The following is a 21,919-nucleotide window of genomic DNA, read 5'->3' on the forward strand; positions in this document are numbered from 1 at the left end:
TTCAATAATAAAAATATATAGGCATGTTTTTAAAGCGGTCTTTTTTGTGAGACATACAGTGGAAAATTTTAAACACATAAACATGTTCCTACTGTAGTTTACTGTAGTTAATAAAAGGTAGTTTATTTTTATTTTTATTTTAAAACCACCAGCCTGCAAGAATAAACCGTTTTATACATATAATTGACTGACCATCATGACTAAAGAGGAAAAAACAGTAAGGGGATATATAAGTTTATTTGGTAGCTGTATGTGTGAGGTGTGCTGAGGTGAATGTATTCAATCTATATGATGAATAAGAGTCTATAAAACAGGTGTGTGATTTCCTTCCCCTAGTAAAGCAACAGGCTGGCAACGCAAAAGGTTCATTTCAAACCATCGCCCAGAGTCGATCATTCACTTGTTGGTCAACATTTGCTGCTTGCAATAGAAAAATAAAGTGTAAAAACAAACAAATTTTTTAATAGAGATTTATATGGGCAAACATATAAACAACATTTGTTACATCCATTTTGTGGAATAACAATGTGGGTCTGAAACAAAATGGCGGCAGCTTCTCTCGCGCGTGACCTGCAACATCACATCCTCACGGCTTCACATTCGCAATAATCCTGTCTGATTATTAATGAAGACTAAAGTATGGATGAGTTGTTGAATTGGCTGAATTTGTTTGATTCAAATGAAATCCAACGAGCTCACAATTATATGTTTAACACGTTCGCGTAAAATCGGGTTGTGAATATCCGTCTCTCTGATAAGGCAAGAAAGTGCTTGCAAAAGTAGATAAATTGTTCAGAATAATCAGAGATTCGTTACCCGATAGGATCGCACTATAAATGAGCTACTTTGTTAACCTTAAAAATATTCTTTAACGAGGGCCCACGTTTAATTCGTTGTTCTATAAAAAGATTCTGCTTGGGAAAAATATGTTATATATGCTATATGAATATGTAAATACATTTTCTGTAAGCTATGCTTTTTAAGAACTACAGAAAGACAATCACTTTCAGATGAACAGCCCGCTCGCTGCAAGAAATCCCTAAAGCCGATTTGTAGAATTAAATAAATAAAAAAAAAGCAACTAATCGTTCTCTTTTAAATCCGTACTTTAAAAATGTTTTCTTTGCTTCTCCATATGTGGTGAGAATCCAGCTGTGTGTTTCAGCTTGAATATGGCGCATCATGCATATTCTACAGCCCGCACCATTTGACAAAAGGCTGTAATCCATCCATCCTTTCAGGTTTCGGGCTAAAATAATAAACGTCACAGAGGCATTTGCTGTTTTACAAAGCGTGGATCGGGCAATAAGAAACACTCACGCAAATTAAGATTTGAAATTTAGGTCAAAAATATATATTAAAGTTTGATAATTTTCTAAATGCAATTATATTAGGGCGGGAACAAACAGACTTTTAGGCAACGCGAGTGTTTTATCAGCCAGTGAGCTTGGCATCAATTAAACTATTAAACAATTTTACAACTGAGTATATTTGACTTTATAATATTTTATATTTAAAAACTAATATAACACAAATACAATATAAAGTATATTGCATAGTGAGTAAGAGCAGAACGTTGCCAGAGTCGAATGGCCCCTCATAACTTTTCCACCTTAAGGCAAATAACGTCTTTTCCACCTCGTCAAAGTAGAAAACTAGCTCCGGTGCTGCAGAGAGAAAAAGCCAAAGCGGCCAATTACTCTGCTTCTTACACCAGAAGAAACGTGGGGAAATGGTATATGTAGAGATGTTCTCAGTATAATTTTTCAGAGAGAGAGAGAGAGAGAGAGAGAGAGAGAACTTTGACAAATTTTGAATTTTCATTGTGAAAAATAGTGACAAATAAAGGGAGTGTAAAATATTATTTCGGGTTTATTATACATATAAAAACGAATAATAATTGTTTGAAAAACAGCCAGAAAGAAATCGATTAAAAAACCTTTTTTTATGATGACTTGATTTTAATAAGCATTTTATTTCTGAGGCACTGATGTCTAAATACTTTTTTAAACTCCCGATATTATTTCTTTTGTTTCAGTCGCATTTACTGATGAAAACCTTCGGTTTTCGGGCGGGGGAAACCTGCATACAAAAGGCTGGGAATGTGTATTTCACCGACTGCACCTGCAACATCTTTAAAGTCTACACCATTGAGCGCTATAGAGGTAAAGAGTTTTGTTTTAGGTGCACTGGATACAAGGATCGCGTACACAAGGGCGTGCGCGATGACGTCACATGAGAATAATAATAAACTAATATTTCTTTAAACAGAAATTGTGTTAATGACAATAATTAAACAGGGCGGGTTTGTGCTCATTCATTTTCTATAACAGCACAGGTCCGTTTACGTCTGTATCATAAACAATACGGTTATATTAGTGCACACACAATATGGTACTTTATCATAACTATAACAGCTTATTCACAGGACGTGTATGGCGGACGCTAGACGCAATCCAAGTCTAATAATAAAGCGATTAAAATGCTTGTTATTTAACAATTTAAAGCTTGTAATAGTTGGTATAGTAAATCTTTCTGTTAGGAGACGTTTATCTAAGGAGAGTCAAGATACACAAAGTACAAACTCCTTTATGTTGAAGACACAAGTCGCGACGTGTTGTTCATCACAGTAAAAGTACTTCTGCTTGGCTTGGTGAATTTAGAGCACAGGTTCCGTGCAACGCATATTAGTGTTTTCCTTGATTTCTTGTTGCTTCCCTGCTTTCCTCTCTGCTTTTTTCTTGCTGAGTGGGGTGTGATAGATTAGGGAAAATAATAAAATGCGCAGGACAGTGGGTCCTCCCCCCCACGACTCAGGTTGGGAACCTTACGGGAAAACAACATATTGCATGAAAGAAAGATGAGAAGTCTGGGAACAAATACAAAAAGTACAAATAGCAGGCACTGTGCTGAAAAACAGCCACACAAACATCTGTCAAAGTTAAGAGGCGTGATTCATTCATTCAATTCCTCTGCAACTTTATGGCAGCATTATAGAATACTAGAATTACACAGTTTGATACAAACTCACGATTGTGTGTCAGTTGTACACCGATTAAACGTTTTAAGATGCGTGTTGGCAAGAATCATCATGGGGGGGTCATTATAGGCTGTCTATTCAAAGGAAAAAATAAGTGGGAGATCCTATAGGTTACATTAAATCAGAAGTTCTTAAACGTTTAAAGAGTGGAACTACATTTGACTGTGCAAAACTGTACAAGCACTCACAGTACATATTTATTTTATAAACAAATTCAACATCATTTATTTATCAATTATTTTTGGATATGCATTTGAGCCGTATATCTTTTAATAAACTTTCCAGGGAACGCATTTCTATTATAATTAAGATAAATTTAAGTTAACATTAGTGGCTTTTAATGATTGAGGTGACCAGTGACCGGTCAAAAGCTAATAACCAAGAACTCTGTAATAAATGTAATAACTTTGACCCTATATCATTAACAAAACAAAACAAACTAATACATATATAGTACTGAATAGTATATATTTTGACTATATAATTAGTACTGAACAGTTTTGGGCAAAGCTTGTAAGTAAGAAATCATCATAGGATGCTGATAGGCCCAAGATCGGAAGTATGTCTGATCAGTAAAAATGCTAATTCACTACAATCAGTGCATCCGTGCTACGAGTATGGCTTGGCAAATAAAATTAGTGACAAAATAAATAGGCTACTATGCTTTTTTGCTTAAGGACGTATGCAATTGGGACCACTGTAAATCAATCCGTGTTTTAATTTGATATTTAAATCTAATTCTTGTCATTACCAAGTAATCACTTTTACATTATGCTACACTATGGTTACATGCATTAGTAGCCTGTCGGCAGTGTCGTAGACGCGTATCTGAGGACTTCACTGAAACAGAACAAAACAGATGACACTGATTTTAATGTCATCCCTACTGTTATGCCCTGCACATGATGCAAAACATGCAAATGCTGCACGTGTAAGACACATGCAAAACATTTAAAAAATCAATGAACACAATGAGCAGTGAAGACCATAACCTTCACAGAACAGCCTTATTAAAATAAAAATCGGTACAGCATGGTTAATCGGACGATCTGTACGATGCAAGAAACTGTAACACGAATTGTGATTGACAGAACTGTGTGTATTTCCCACTGTCTACCACGTTACTCTGTGGATCCACTCGACCCTAACCACTGACTAGGTTAAAGTGCTTACTGAAGCTGAATGAAATTGTAAATTCATTTTTATGAGATTGTAAAACAGTGTGGTAATACCTAGAATGTGTTGGCCTACATATCTCAAAATGCTGCAATTGATATTTGGGTCCGGACAATTTAATACATGTTCATTATTATTATTATTATTATTATTTATTTATTTTTTTACAACATGTTATTAACGGCATGTTTCTCTGCAAGTAGAAAGAGCCAACGATGTGCTGGGATTCAGTGTTGCAGTACTGAGATTGCAAGATTGTAAATCGAGTTACATTAATAACACAGCAGAGACACTGATTACCTAAATTACTTGAGGGTGTTTGCGTCGTTGCAGATGGGTCAAAGATTCCTTGTTTTTAAGGCTGTCGGTGCAATGATTAACACTGGAAGGTGTGAGGCCGGGTTGAGAGCTGAGACACAAATGACCTTAGATTATCCCCGTCATCTGGAGCACTGTTTCACAAACCTGGTCCTGGAGTACCCCCTGTTCTGCACATTTGAATGTTTTCCTTCCTCAAAATAAAACTTATTTCGCATAATTAACAGCCTCGGCCGAGTTGCAGTGCATGTGTTGGAAACAGGAAAAACACTCAAGTGCAGGACTACAGATACTACAGAACCAAGGTTAGGAAACTGTAATGAAGGTACAGTCTTAGAAAACCTACAACACAGACCATTTGAACATTAATTATTCAGTGATCATTTAAAGATCCCTTGAGGACAAAAAGTGTGGAGGTCACAGTTACTACGTGTTTTTTTCTATTCTGTGGAGGTGCATGTTGCATAGGCTACTTACTATGCAAAATGAGCACATAAATCAATGTAAACTGTCAATAAGCTAGCCGTGATTTTATCATATTATCTTATGTGATACAACTAGTCATAGATAAACATTAACATTTCAATACAATAAAATACAATATTTAAAAATATTGCATCACTTATTAATGTGAATTGATTTTCCGGTAAACATTTACTGCGAACAAAAATTAATTAGGTCCACTGAATAGCCATCCAACCATATTCTACTCTAGAGACCACAAAGTCTCTCTCGGAGACCATTAGACACATTTAGAACCCCTGTGAATCCCATTTGAAACCAGTGCCAGTATCAGGTCTTGTGTCACACTATAAGACGACTTTGATAACCAGCGTGGAAGATAAAATACCATAAGTGAGCCATTTTAACCATGCATGTAAGAATCATAGTACACACAATCCACACGTGACTCCATTGTTCTGTTCCAACAAAAAAAGCTTTGATATATAAACTAATGTGATTTATTAGCATGTAAAGCAGTTTTGGTATCCACAAGCGAGAGGCTGATTTAGTTTGACTGGATACGGAAGGCTATGACCCTGAATCACACACATCACCGTCACAAGTTGCTGATTTGTAATTGTATACGACTTGAGACTGCACGAGAGCAAAAAAACAAAACAAACAAGTGTGCGCAGAAGAGTTATTCACCTCGTGCGATAAACTGAAGTGAAAGCTTAATACACAGGATTCCAACCCTGTCGGAATAACCCCTGTCCTGCACATGTGTTCAGTGTTTTCTCTGCTCTAACACACCCACTTCAGCTCAGGAAGGGCTGTTAATTATCTGATTAGCTGAGCCCGGTGTGTTAGAGCAAGGAAGCACTGAAGTGCATGAGCAAGGTTCAAAACCTATGTAACTTTGCATGATTGTATACTGGCACGTGGTGTCCAGCTGCAGATGTGCAACAATGTAAAGCATTTAGAGTTCTGTTTGATCACAGGCTGCTTAAGAAATGCCCCTCTGCCCACACGTTCTATAATATATTCAGGCAATAATATCATCCATGAAAAGCCACAGAGCTCTATTGACTCTTTAAGGGTTAAAATAATACGTGACTATTAGGTGATGCATAACCTATAACAATGTGAGGTTGTAGCTACTTCGTCGGACTTGTAAATATAAAAAAGTAAGAGTTAGATATATATCAATAACAGGCTTTGTTTGCGTGAATATAACCCCTTCATATTTAATTTATTTATTTTTACCCCGTTTTTTACATTCACGGATGCAAAATAACGCAGAACCTGCCTCAGATCAGCTGACCGGGTCACGTGACCACGAGGTTTTCTTTGCGTCTCTGCACAAAATGGAGTTGTCAGATTCGGTGGTAAAGGGGCTTCAAACCCTAGCCGATCCAGCCTACTTTGGTTTAAAATCCTTCACCATCTTTACCGAAGGGGCCTTCCGCAGTCTGCTGTCGTTTCCGACCGACAGCGTTTTCGGTAAGGTCAGCTGATTCTGTCCTTTGTACTCGAATACTTCTAGCTGAAAACACGCATGAAGTAAATTACGGATTCTCGTGTTCTCTTCACTTAAGACTGTTTGTGTAGATCCATGCAGTGATCAAACTTGAGTAAACTGTAATGTAATGTCAGTGTGGACCTCCCAGTGCTGTTCTCTTTACCGTATTTTAGCCCAAAATGCGATTGGCTATGCTAGCATGCTAACAAGCAGCCTGTGGCTTGTAGCCTATTCATGCATCACAACATTGCCGACAACACGTAGCCAACTGAGCCAAATACACAGCTTGTATATAGATTGTATAAACATGGTTATAAAGAGAGGTTCCATATCTGGGTTCCTTTTTTTGCTACAACCAAGATCACAGGTTTGCAGACCTGGTCTTGCCTGGTGTACCCCCTGTCCTGCGAATTTTATTGTTTTCCCTGCTGTACGCCCACTCCAGTCCAGGAAGGGCAGGGAATAAGCTGATTAGCTGTCAGAGCTTTAGGAACACTACAATGTTCAGTACAATGGGGTACTCCACCTACAAGTTTGGGAACCTGTGGTCAAGCTCTGATAAAGGTCCTGACCTCTGGAATGCACTTATAGTAAAGTGTCTTCTCTGCCTCTGTTTCCTTTAGACTACCCAGAACTGAAAAACATTGATCAGGCCCTTCTGAAACACTGTCACACTGCAGCAACAACATTTATACTGGAAGTAGTAAAACAGAATGCAGACAAATCAACTTTATGGTAAGATAATACTGTTTATTGTATTGTGTTTCTGTATTTAAAGGTGCATGTGCACTAAAGTCTATACTTGTTCTTACAGCTCATGCCTCGAAGACCTCAGATTTGACAGCGAGCGAGTGGAGGCATTTTATGTGCTCTATCAGGTGATACCCTCATTCAAAGTGTGTTGTATGCTGAGTGATTTGTGAACAAACATGTTCATACATTGCTTTTTATCTTTCCTTTAGAAAAACAAAGCAAATGTGGAAAAACTGTTGTCAAGGTAGGATCTATCTATCTATCTATCTATCTATCTATCTATCTATCTATCTATCTATATAATGTGTATATATATATGTATGTGTATATATATATATATATAATGTGTATGTATGTATGTGTATGTGTGTGTATATATATATGTATGTATGTGTGTAATATATATATAATATATAAATATATATATATATATATATATATATATATATATATATATATATATATATATATATACATATACATACACACATACATACATACATACATACATGTGTGTGTGTATATAGATCGGTAGATAAATAGAGGGAGACCACATGCTTATTTAATAATTGCATTATTGCCTAATGCCTGTGTACACAACATTGAGTGATGTGGTCTGCTGTAACACCTATTGTCATATTATGTCACTTTGGGCTCTGCAATTTTTGTTCTACTTAATTTTTTGTAGTTGTAGCACTGTTCCAGACCTGGTTGCATCATGCATAATGCTATATGTAGGCTTATGCCACAGATAAATAGCTTTATATATTAAGCTAGTCACTAACTGTAACATGTACTTTGATTATTTTACAGCATTGATAGATGCCCACCTCATATAACAGATGTTTCTTGGCGCTTAGATTACTGTATAAAGGTAATATGTTTGCTTTTTGAATACATAAATGATGACACAATTTGTAATGAGCAATAGTCTGAATGATGTATAATGCTTTTGTTAGAACAGCCATGTGCATAAGGTCAATCAGCCATCCTATCTGATTTCTTTCAACACTGAGGTATGTCCTTTTTTTGTCATATTCAGAATATACACATTTGCATTTTTTTTGCCTTTAATCCATTGTTATTAAAGATCTGCACATTTAAGGATTTAGTATAGTGCTCTGTGATTTGAATTTGCAACCTTCTGGGCACAACTTTTCTTCTGTTTTATTATGTATGCTTGATTTGTCATTCCTCAGAATGGTAAGAATAATGGAGCCTCTTCAGAACTAAACTTTAACTGCACCTTGGAACAACTCCAGGTATTTTTTTTGTTAAACTATCATGTTAAGTATTTCAAGTATATGCATCCATTTGTAGCAGTTTAATGCTTAAAACAATTTCATAGACCATTATCCAGTGAGTTCACTAGTAATACATTTGAGGCTGTGGAAAACAAAGTAACATATCTGATCACTTTAGCAAAGTGTTCTATAGTGCTGGGCTACAATCTTAATGTACAGAGAATCTTCAGTATTTAAATAAAAAGATATAAGCTGTTTTCACAAATCTCAATGACAAGTTTAGGTATATTGCTTGCAGCTGTAGTCCACTCAGTACAGAGTACATTTAGGTAAACTACGTGATCATGAAGAGGACTGTGGTGTGGTGATCACTCCTTCATTCACTTTCAGTTATCACTTTTTCCTGGTCAGGGCACTGGGGGAAAAAAAGAAATATTTTTATTAACTTCATGATACCATTTTAAAGGAGTAAACCTACATTTCACATTTGCAGGAAAGGAAAAATTGGAGAAAAACATGCCTTTCATTTGATTAAAGTTCACCTAGAATTTTTCATGACCCCAAATTTTGGCTAATCTTTTTGGTCAAGCCTTGTGTAATGGAGGAATAATGAAAATTTCACAGAAACCCACATGTAGCATTTTCTTGTTGATGGCTTAATTCACATAGGAGGTTTCAGTCATTGCCTAACAAACTTAATATGAAGTTAAAATAAAGATATTAAACTAAGCTTTGAGTAACGTTTTCCATTCTCGGACACATTTTCTTCCATGGCCTAGCAACAAAAATACAAACACGTTTTCTCAACTGAAAACAAGAATCTTAATTAATCATGGTTTTACCGGCTCTTTGTGGTAGGTGACACAAAAGAAAAAAATAAATATTAGTGTGTCCCATCTGGACCCTTGTCCTCAATATTTGATGACGTTTTTTGTCATGTGCTTCCCGAATGGTCTTAAATGCATATTTCACCATTTAATCATCATATGCAACGTTAGCACGCAAGTTAATAATATCTGTTATATGGAAGTATTTCATACATCAGATTTAGCCTCATACGTGCAAACCTAATCATTACGCGAATTAATTATGCAAAGCCGCAAATTCCCCGACTAGATTATGTGGAACCACATTACTTTAGACAGATCGCCATGCTTCAGCGATTTATATCGAGATAATTCAGTTTTGGGGGGCACCGTTCATAAGCTACATAAATTAGTAAAACACCTGATCTATCTTTTTGGGAATATTTTATGTCTATCTCTACGTCCGAGTCACTGTGCTGAAGTTAATTTTACCCATACTACCATTTTCATATATGTGTATCATGTACGATTAGCAGAAAGAGCGTAAAAAAGAGGTATCTTGAGTGATTTGCAGCATGTTAAGTTACTGATACAATGTACTTGAAAAAAAAAACATTTCTGGAGCAATAATAAGGTGTGTGAGGAAATGAATGTCTTGTACCCAGCTATGAGTGCGTTTTTATTAATAATAGTTGTTTTTGAACCCTTTATAGGATTTAGTGGGCAAGATGAAAGATGCAGCGAAGAGTGTGGAGAGAGCCACCCAGCTGTGATGCTTTACGGGTTTATATCTCTGATCTGCATTGTAATATGCTCCATCTTCAGACTCTACCAACCCAAGTGGGATGGGCTTTTTTGTACATTTCAATGTTCACAATAAAAAAAAAACAATCAAATCGCTCGTTTCTCATTTGTTTGTTGTTGTCACCGTTTAATTACATATGTATCTAAGTTTGTGTTTCTTCTAAGTTTTCTAAATTTGTGCAGCCGTTAAAACTGAAGCAAGGATTTTAAAGGTCGGCATTACAGGACAGTTTGGCTTGCACCGCTTAGTTAAGAAGACATCAGGTTTAAATTTAATGAAGACGGGAAGATGCTCGGAATTCCCTATTTAGTACACGGCGAACCTTACACGCTTTTTGCATTCTGTTCCATAAGCAAGGGTCAAGCCCTGCACCTTAAAAGCAACAACCAAAAATCAAACGGGGAAAAGATATACATCTTAGAAATATATAGGACTAAAAGAAGAAGGCAGACTCTTAGACTTATTTCGTGGAACTAGAATATTTATGTGTATAAGACCAAAGAAAACTTGTAAAGAGGGTCCTTTTGAAGGTGTGTTGCAGTACCCCTGCTTCTTCAGCTCGAACTGCCGTAATGTTTGTACAGACTGTACTTCATCAAGCTGATAAAGCTGCACTCCTAATTCAGATAACAGTAAGTTATAGTATTGAATGTCGTTTGCCTTCTTAAGTCACTAGACTATAGTTTCTACTAGTTTCAGTCCATATATAGCCTACTACTGCAACAACTACACATACACTCAGTACCAATGTTTATGTTCATTTCTTGTCCTGCACTGTTCTTCAGCTAAAATGTTTATTGTTGACTGCTGAGCTGTACAGAACTCAATTACCAGCACAAACCCTTCTGTGGCAATAAAGGAATCTTGACTCTTTAATCTCAAATTAGCCTAAATATGCGCAAATTGTGCCAGGAAAGCTCATGTCGGGACCACATTAACTATCTACAGTGTGTGGATATCTGCATTTTAATCGTTAACAAATGTAAAGAACACGGAGTATTTATTTGCCGACATATGCATTGACCTGCTGAGGGATTACTGCCTCGACGTTTCGTCTAATAGGCCTAGAAAACGATACATGCAAATATGTAAATTGTTTGCGTTTTGCGGCGTTCTTAAAATCTATCTCGGTCCCCGTGAATGCACAGACACAGTGTAATGTAAATTTAAAAGTTAGATACAAGAGGTTATTAGGGTAAACCATTTTGCATCTGCATGATGCAGAGGTGGAAAACCGATACATGTGTGAAACGCCTATAGTGTTTTCCACAAATATTTTCTAAAGCATACTGAATTTCAGTTCTTATTTATCCTTAGCGAGAATGCATCGACCCGTAGCTCTAATTCCCAGGCCGCCCTTAAGCAACGGAGTCACGTGACCGCGCGGGGCGGTCGAACCGCAAGCCATTTTGGGGGACGGTGTCAGTTTCCACCGAGCCATCAGCGCAGCGTTGTACAAAGACGCGATTCGGGGATCTTAGCCGAGAGAAAGGGCATTTTTCTGCATTAATTTGAACCTGTGCGGATTTAAATATAAGAAAGCGTCATTATTTACATTGGAAACCCGGAAGGAACGTTTTTCCCGCTACTAAAATGCGCCGTAGCAACGACTCTGATTGCAATTGACAGCGTCTGCAGCTCTTTTTCAAAATGGCCGCTTGGCTCGCACTCGCTTTCTGCTGAACGACTCGCAACTTTTCATTGTCTAAACTCCGCTCTTGAGGATTCCTCTCGGTCTCTGCCAGGTATGTGTTCTCCGGGATCATTTCTTACCAATGTGTTTTTTTCAGACTGTTTGTTTTTCGTGAATGTGTGGGGTTTTGTGAGCTTAACATGGATCCGCGTTTTGCTGGATGCAGGCGCTGACAGACAGAAGGGCTCGAGCTCACACAACCAACTCTCTGTCCACGCACGGGCTTCGGTTTTTAGTTCTTCTCCAACAGATGCTATAATATTTCCGTCGTTATTTGTTGATGTTGTTTTAAGGTGTGTGTGATGTGTTGCATTAGTATGTTGCCGGTGGTTTCTATTTGAATTTAGTGCTTATGTTTGTAATGAAACGAAGCCGCTGTCTCGTGCTCGCAAGCGTGTCGAGTCAAATGTTAACGTGAGCCCGTGGTCTAAATGATATTTTGCCTACTATATTACGGTGCAATTCTCCAATTTTATAGATATGCAATCTACAACACTTTGAGAAGTCAATGAAATAGGTCTGGTCTGGGAAATGTCCTAATTTGTCCGCCTTTTCAACTTAAATTCATATGGTCGGCTAATTGGCGGTGGCGAATCGGAGAAGCTGTCCGCGGGTCATAAAAAGCGTGTCATCCTTTAAAGCCGTGGTGGGATTAAATTGAGAAATATTAATGATGCAACAACACGTCGCTGTGAAGGATACATGCTAAAATTAATTTCATTAATAGTTTTATGAGCTGCGCCCAGGGGTGCTTGTGTTTGGTCAGTTAAGCGAGGTTTGGTGGCGTGTATATATAAATCGCTGAATATTGCTTAAGACTATCTTAACTCATTAAGGTTCAAATATACGGTGTTTTTTAAATACTGCTGTACATATGTATGATGCTTTAGGTCCTGTCCCATGCATGCTTAAAACTATGTACACTTCTTTTTTTTGTGTATGTCTGTATAATATTTTACATGCACTCGTCGTATAGAAGTATTTTTGCCCGCGTCTCTTGATAGGTTTATTCGGCCTTATTTTAAAATTATGTAGGTACACAGACATGTAATGGTAGCCTGGTGTGATTTTGTCTTTCTTAAAAAAAAAAAAAAAAAAAAATTGGCACCGTTTAACCTTCACACACATGCCTCTGTATCCTAACACAAAACGGCACCTAAAACGTGTCAGTGTGAAAAGCGCATTCAGTTTTTCTGTGGTCACACTTGAGGCGGCGTGTTGGGCTTGTAGGCTAAGATGACAACATCCACAATTATACGTGTCTTGTTTGTGCAAAGGGCATGTGATGAATAGTCATCTCTGTATGACTCGCTTCCTCGACCATCAGAAATGCAGGTTATGGCCTGTGTAACGAGAGCGAGTAAGGCAAGATGCATGGCTGCACTGTATGGGACACATGGCCACGAGACTGTATCTTTAATGTAATCATTTATTGACGTATCGTGTCGCTTTTTGCTGAAGATCCATACACAGTCTTGTTTTGTACAGGCCTACATCTAGAGTGCAAAAGTAATCAATAAGATGAAATTTGTATTCTTCATGTCTGACATACGTGAAAACTGGCGCTTTTGTGCTTCTAAGTGCTGGTTTGTTTTGCCCATGCATTTCTTTTTTACTGATTAGTCTGCAGACTCCGGTACATCTTGCCCAGGACCGGGACAAACCGTTTAAAAAGAGTCCCCAAGGAAAACTAACACAGCCCGCGAAATGTAAACGCCCGTAACGCCACTATTGTAATACAACATTCAATACTGCTTTAACAACTTTGTCATACACCCACTTGAGTTTCTTTTTGTTCGCCTGATTCATGTTATGTGACATGTTGGCAAACTTGCGTGAATGAACTTTGCCAGAGACTCTGTACACATAAGAAAATGTCCGCCACAACACTTTTAATGGGTGTGGATGCTATTACCGCAGAACAAACCATTACAAATTATTAACTTGCCCGATGAGTTTCATACGACAGGCCTACATTTTTCACTATGATCAAAAACACGTATTTCACCCTCCTGGTCACTCCCTTCCACCTGGCCTAGGCCCGGGCTGTAAATAAATGAAAACTGGAAGTATGGAGATTGGAAGTGCTCGTTTCCTTTGGTCTACCTGGGTTATACACTGTTGTAGGCGATTAGTCCTAATTTTCACTCGGTCGCTTATTAGGTGTCGTATTTCTACAAGGCTCCCTGTTTCTCTAACACAGATTTAGAGCATGGTGTGTGGTGTGGTGGTGATTGTGCAGTATGGCCACATCGGTACACGTATAGCTCCGGTTTATGTCTGTTATCGGGCCTGTTGTATAGCGTTACATGTATGAACATTTATCATAAGGATTTCCTAGAGGCAGTTCAGTGACAGTCTGATCAGGTGACATGGCAAACGACAGCGTGGCACACCGCTCATCCTTCAGGTGTCAATTCCGGACATGGACTGCCTAAACTATATGAGTGGTATTAATTAAATTATTACTGTGTGAACTATCTATTACGATCACTATGGATCGAATTCCAGAAACGAGGATGTGTCTTTAGTTTTGTAGCAACAGATGTGAGGTTGGACCTACAGGAAGGATCTGAGATTGAAGGGCTAACAGGAACCTTTGGGCTTTACTGAGATGTCTGGTTTGGGTGTCAATTTTTTTGTCGGGTTCTTCAAAAACTTGAACTAAAACACCAGGTTGTTTTAAATCAGTTAGTGAGAATTTAAACGCCCTGCTATATCTATCGAGCCAGAGTAAAGTAGTAACCTTTTCAAGATGTTTATGCAGCTTGTAACTTAATGAGTCTGCAGAAGCCTAGTTTAACCACAAAATGTATCAGAATTGTTTAGAGTGGTCTACTTTCAGTGTGAGCACGTCGATAGGAAGGTGTACAGCAAATGGCTCCAACCTATTCATCAGTAGGACTAAGCTGAGAAATGTACACCAGCAATTATTATTATTATTACGTAAATATAATTGCAGTCACTATAAATGGCACTTTGAAATGATCCCTCCTGATGTTCTCTTTGTCGGAAATATCTGCAGTCATAATGTAAGATGAATGCTTTCCGTATTTTTACATAAATCGGGTTATTAGAACATCAGATAAATCACCAAGCCCAGCGTCTGAAGCTTTACTGAGTAGCTTAATATCCCTTAATTTTTTATTTATTTATTTATTTTTTTACTATAGTCGAATGATTAAAGTTAAATGTTAAAATGGCGAAATGTGTACTGTTTCTGGTGAGCAGATGACGGATATGGATTAGCGATGCAAAAATAAAGATTAATAAAAATTAAACATCCTCAAACCTGTAATGACGCAAAATGTGTAGAGAGCAATGCGCATGATTTTTAGAGAGCGGTGTGGTTGAATACATTGGAGTGTTAGTGACATCTCACACACGCTTAAAAAACCTAATTTAACTTGTGTATATTTTACTTTTTAATAGACACACCTGTACTGGGTTGAGTTGGATACCGCGTGCATACGTTTCACTGCGTTTTAATCTGTCGCGCTTAATTTGGTGCCACGTGCAAGAGAGCGGAGTTGCTATAGAAACAAGAATCGGTTCGCCTCGCTCGTAACACGCGCGGGTTCGGAAATGCTTTTTATTTAGTTAAAAAAACAAACAAACCCCGAGGTATTTTCCATAGAGTTGATATGCAGGGGATCACCAGCTCTCCGATATGCGATGTACGGCTTTAAATAGTCATTAAAACTCGAGACTGAATTATTTAGAGTTGGATCGGACTGATGCTTAAAACATGAAGTGCTAAATGATCTGATGCATGTTGTTGTGATCTAGCTGTTACGTTTATTATAATTATTATTAATAGTAACAGTGTATGAATAGTGGGTCTATTTATTTTAGATTATGAATAATTTTCCTCCACATCGTAATTGAAGCTTAGTGTATTAAGCTTTGCAGTCTTCTTTTGGAACATAACGCATTTTTATTGGCAGTCATTCAGCCGTCTTCCTCTGCCAAGCCACAATGGTTACACACATGTTCATTTCTCTTCAGGACCTTAACCTTCCATGACGATGCATCGCACAACAAGAATCAAGATCACAGAGCTAAATCCACATTTGATGTGTGTATTGTGTGGTGGATATTTCATCGATGCAACCACAATCATAGAATGCTTGCATTCATGTAAGTACTAAATTCATTCTAATCTCTTAGACAATAATTGATGTGTCAGCTGCATGCTTCCTAACCTACCATATCTTTCTCATCTAGTTTGTAAAATGTGCATTGTCCGCTACCTGGCGACCAGTAAATACTGTCCCATATGTGATGTCCAGGTCCACAAAACAAAGCCTCTTCTCAATATTAGGTAATAATAATAATAATAATTTCATTTAATTTTTTACATTCATGCAAAGGTCATGATGACGACCCTCTTGCATGATGGTTGCTGTGTGCTTATGTACAAAATGAATTTCTCTAAGATGGCACCTTTTACTGTTTCAGGTCTGACAAAACTCTGCAGGACATTGTGTATAAGTTGGTCCCAGGTCTTTTCAAAAGTAAGTAATCCAGTAGACTCTGTTGATGCAAATAACTATCAAAGTTTGAATAAAGACAGAATGAGAGAATATAATGGGCAAGTGGACAGGTGAAAAATTATCAATATATGCCTAGTTTTATAACTGTTTGGCAAATGTGCAAGGTGTCTAGTTTGTAAATGGAACAGTGCTGGTATTTATTTATTTAATTTTTTTGTATTTATTTTTTTTATCCTGAATGAATTAATCATCTTTGCAGATGAAATGAAGCGAAGAAGAGATTTCTATGCTGAACACCCATCAGTGGATGGTAAATCTTTTCTCTCATGTTTTACCTCTCTTTAATAATCAGTCATTTGACTGATTAAAATATCTAGTGACAAAAATCATCGTATTATGTTTATTATAGTGTCTGGATCCTTAAAAAGACTCATGATTAAACTTATTTTACTGTTGATTACTATACTTTTATTAATGAAATATAAATTTGTTTAATCTCTTTTTATTAAAAAGCTGCAAATGGTTCTAATGAAGATCGTGGTGAAGTTGCTGATGAGGATAAGAGAATCATCACAGATGATGAGATTATCAGTTTGTCAATTGAGTTCTTTGACCCCAAGTACGTACTTTTGAAGCCGCAGAATGGATTGCAAACAAAGGCATATAGAGCTCTTGTACATAAAGTATTTTCCTATTGATTTTTTTAGGGCTAAACAGCAAGGGAGTGAGGGAGAGAAACAGACAAAGGATGAGGTAAAATGACTAAATAATTAATAAACTTTACAAATGTCCATTTACTTATTTTACCTTGGTAATGTTGCTTGTTCTCCAAATGAACTTTTAAATTTGTGCCTCCATTTAGTAGTGTTTTTACTTTTCATGTCTCTTTGAAGGCAAACAACAAGAGGTACCTGCAGTGTCCTGCTGCCATGACTGTAATGCATTTGAGGAAGTTTCTGAGAAGTAAGATGGACATACCATGCTCCTTTCAGGTAATCTGATTTCCACTTATTCCCTTTGGATTGAGAACTTAAATATCTTAAACATATTGAATATTAGCTGTAGCTAGGAATAAAATATTCCTCAGATCACCTTAATGTAAATATAATAAAGAAATTAAAAATAATATAGAAATTAAATCTGACTCATGTAAATGCAATATCTTTTCACATAGATTGAAGTGATGTATGAGGATGAACCCCTAAAGGACTACTACACATTAATGGACATTGCTTACATTTACACATGGAGAAGGGTAAGCAGGTCTTGATGAAACTACCTTAATGCCATATAATTAGTACTTTAGTATTCTAGTAAAATGATTTTCTATATGATTATTTTTTTTAATGATTACACTATTGACTCTATTGCCAGAATGGACCGCTACCCTTGAAATATCGAGTACGTCCCAACTGCAAAAAGATGAAGATCGCTCACACACAGGATGGCTTAAGCAGTGCCAACCGCTCAGAAAGTGACTCTGCAAGTGACCAGGCCAACAGCCCAGCTGGAGCCCCATCTACATCCTCACCACTACCAAGTCCAAGCACACCTGTTCAGTCCACTCATCCTCATTTTCCTCATATTTCCAACCCAGTCAACGGCTCCTCAATGGGAAGCCCCAATCGGCAATTTACGTTCAGCAACAAAATGCGAAAAGCGTCTCTGAATGGATCTTCTACTTCTTCGGGGTGATGGGGTTAGACCTGAAGCCAACTCCAGATTACCCAGCTATTTTCCATGCCAATGTCATGTCATTGTAGCCATTTTATTGTCATTATTCCTATTACATGTGTAACTTTTAACATAGTGGAAGTGACACATTTCATCCAATTGCTGGAGTAAATTTGGGAACGATAGCCTCATTGTGGCTCTAAGCTATGGGATTTGCAGAACATCTGAAACAGTTTGCATAATAGACTGAATCTACTTTTCTATATGCATTTTTTTTTTTACTTTTTTTTTTTTTTTTTTTTTCCAAAACGATTCCAGAGGTGTTGCTTGTATTTTAAGCGTGTACTTTCTTTTAAACACATTATAAAGGCTATAGTTTGCCTTCCTTGGCTAGTTAGGCCTACTAAACATTCCTGTTATATTCAACTGGCATTTGACGTTGTATCAAAGAAAATATTATATATTCAATTCAGTTTAAACGGATTAGAGAAATTTAAGTTGTAGTTGTTGTGCATATATAATTTTTACAGCAATGTAAAGTCTAAAGCACCATGGGATTACCCATTACCCTGCCCCACCCCTCCAAACTTCAAGGTTATAACCTAGGCCGTGTAGATAGGCTCACTTCAGTGTTCATTTGTCTTATTATTGTTTGATCGTATGAATAATTATTGTATTGTGACTGTTGCACAGTATAAAAAAAAAAATAAATAAACATTTTACACTTTTGCTGCCTCTACCCCTGCCTTTTGCTGTCTCTGGTGTTTACTTAACTAACTACACAAACAAATATGAATATAACCACTGTAAATAATGTAATATAAAATCCTCGTTACTAAGGATTATTTCTCGGGTTTTTATCGACCCGGAGTTCACACGTCGAAGGCAGTGATGTCATACAATTCCCTGTCAGTGCCCTGCTCCGTGTACTGTGTTTATATATTTATATATTAAATATAAAAATGTATACGCATGCAATATGCCGATTAGACAGAGTTTATATTAAAATTAAGAGTAAATATGGATGCCCGTCTACACTTTAAAGCAGGTTTAAATTGTAAAAGAACTGCTATTGCATGTGTAGCTCTCAGGCAAAACTATTCGGGTTTAAAATTGTATATTGCAAGCCCATGCAATTTAACAAAGTGAAAGGCTCTGAAATATGTAGATTGAGTATATCTATGCATTATAAGGACTCTAAATAATACTGTATACATTATAGGCTAATTTTTATAATGTTCTACCTGGGTTAAGAAGGAATAAAGTATGCTATGGTTTCTCTATTTTTTTGTAAGCTCTATAAGGCCATTAAAATAAACCGAATACAAATAAATTATGGTTAATAAAGTCTTTCTTTCATTCTTTTTTCCGCCGGTAAAAATATTTCACCTCTGAGTAACGACTGGTTTAAAAAAAAAAAAATAAAAAAATTCTTTCTTTTCTTTCTGTTGTAAGACCTGGCGTATTGCCAGGAGATATTTTCTTAAGGAAAATAGGGGGAAAAAGCCTACTAAATAAAGAAAATCACGTGATCACCGTATGATTTGCTGAAAACAGACAACAGCAGTTATTTAGGCAAATTATTTGGCGACATGTCAACTCGATATGCCTATAAACTTATATAGCTCGATTGTTTTAAAACAGATTTTTTTTATCGCTCTTGCAGCTGGTAAATAAAATGTGCTTACACATACTAAACGGATGAATAAACATTTGGAACCGTGATAAATTTTTCTAACTCGACCCAATTCCTCCTTCATAGTGACCCTGAACCCTGTTATTCAGTAGCCTTCTGCAGAATGCGCCGTTCTTTATAATGAGTGTTCTAGTGTTATTCGTAGCAGCGGTTTCTGGCGAGCGCAAGGCGAACTGCTTGATATTTTTTTGAGACCTTCTAATCTTTATAGAGTATGTATGCAGTATCAATAATATCAGCTATTTAAACTATTTATTTTACTGAATGGTATATTGGTTACGGAAAAATATCTGCAAATCCATATTATAATTCGTGTAGCCTACATCACAGAGACACCTGCCAGGGGATTTTGTTAGAAAAACCAACCAAACAAACAAACAACAAACAAACAAACAAACATTGTGACTAAGCTTGGTGTTGTTTAGCCTTTAAAATACATAAATAGATGGAAATGTAAATATGGCTATTAACCCACATCAGCTGTCTTTCAGTGGAATGACTCTTCATTTATTTACACACCTGAACAGGTATCTAAAGTCTTAAGCTCTGTATTTAGTCGCGGGACCAATGATGAAAATGTACGTTAAAGGACAATGCATGTATAAGTAATGTAAACTGATATTAGGAGGAAAATATAGGCTGCGGTTTAAAATAAATTATTTACTATTTGATTTGAAATGCGGTGCTTTAAAATCTAAAAAATATATGTTATGTAATTTTAATGCTTGTGTGTCATAGCAAACAGCAAAAATGAAAACAGGCCAAGTTTAGAATTTTGACTAGAAGTAAGAAGTGACAAATGGATGCTTATCCCCTCATGTCTTGTTTGGGACATGGCTCTAAACAACTGCTTAAAAGAATAATTAAGGCCAACTGTCCTTTCTGGTCTACAAATAGGCATATATGCAGCTCTGGAAAAAATAAGAGACCACTGCCCAATCTCCAGCTTTGAACACTATTGAAAAACTCTGGAATGTCATCAAGAGGAAGATGGATGGTCACAAACCATCAGGCAAAGCTGAGCTCTTTGCTTTTTTGCAAAAAGAGTGGTATAAAGTTACCCAACAGCAATGTGAAAAACTGGTGGAGAGCATGGAGCCAAAACGCATGCAAATCAGGGTTATTCCCCCAAATACTGATTTCCTAATCCTATTTAGCTAACGCATTAACACAATTTGTTTACAAATTATTTGCATTTTGTTTTATTTGAGTTATTAAAGATCTGCAAATACTGCATGATCTTGGGTTATTTTTAAGTGTTGTCATTTCCTTTAAATATACACTCTAAATAACAATAGTTATATTAACTAACCCTAGTTCACAAAAAATGAAACAAAACTGTTCATCTCACCAATACATGCACCTGTAAGAAAAAAACATACCGATTTTGCAGTGGTCTCTTATTTTTTTCCCCAGAGCTATATTATATATATATATATATATATATATATATATATATATATATATATATATATATAAACAAGACAGAAAAACAAGATAATAGTCAAGGACATAAGAAGACATGAAACTGTGAACTAAGGATATCAATGAGTGCTGCACTTTAATACCTTAAAGCATCTTATAGTCTTATAACATGTTAGAAAATTATTTCTATATAGCAGCCATAAATGTATAAACTATTTTTTTAAAAAATATTCGCCCTATAAAAAAGCAATGGAATTCTACCTTAATATTGTTATAGTCTATTGTCTTCTGTGTTGACTTAAGGTTGTTGGAATTACAAAACAAATGATAGCATGGATGCTACGATATAACTATTTTTTTTCATGAAAGTTCAGAGTTCGACTCAGAGTTTTCAATCACTCCCCATACTGAAAGATTAGCTATCTATAGGGCTGGGTGATTTAAATTGCATTAAAATACGCATTAATAGTGTAGGGAATCGTTGTTATTTATGGATCAACAAAATGTCGAGTGTTTACTGGCGATATGAAAAAAAAAATCTACGAGGTTGCAAATTGCAACTTCGTTATCAGATTTAAAATAAATGCCTTATATAGGATTAATAGAGGTTTAGTCGTTCATTTGGCACCCTCTCTTTGGCATCTCAGCTTGTAGTTCATCCACAATAGATTGGATTTAAAACAAGGAAAGTCTCTTTCAACTAGAGTATTTCTATTTCTTTCTTCAACAGTTTATTTATTTTTTGCAATGCAAAAGAGCAGGTTATAGCCTGGAAAATGCTCCAAGGGCTGTATTTGCATACATCTGGGCGCGTACATGGTAATAAC

The 21,919-nt window shown here is 36.6% G+C and overlaps 1 protein-coding gene across 1 annotated transcript; it reads left to right on the top strand.

Annotated features, from left to right (window-relative positions):
• Window positions 1–6,291: 6,291 nt before the first annotated feature.
• On the top strand, window positions 6,292–18,700 carry LOC131343942 (polycomb complex protein BMI-1-A-like). The gene is given in 16 exon segments (XM_058375825.1): window positions 6,292–6,481; window positions 7,124–7,235; window positions 7,315–7,497; window positions 8,067–8,127; window positions 8,213–8,269; window positions 8,453–8,515; window positions 10,017–10,072; window positions 15,817–15,941; window positions 16,029–16,125; window positions 16,263–16,318; window positions 16,557–16,607; window positions 16,811–16,916; window positions 17,005–17,050; window positions 17,191–17,289; window positions 17,472–17,552; window positions 17,672–18,700. Coding segments are annotated over 16 exon segments (1,650 nt in total). The 5' UTR covers window positions 6,292–6,345; the 3' UTR covers window positions 17,993–18,700.
• The last annotated feature ends 3,219 nt before the right edge of the window (window positions 18,701–21,919 follow it).

Source organism: Hemibagrus wyckioides, linkage group LG23, assembly GCF_019097595.1.
Source record: "Hemibagrus wyckioides isolate EC202008001 linkage group LG23, SWU_Hwy_1.0, whole genome shotgun sequence".
Lineage (NCBI taxonomy): Eukaryota > Metazoa > Chordata > Actinopteri > Siluriformes > Bagridae > Hemibagrus > Hemibagrus wyckioides.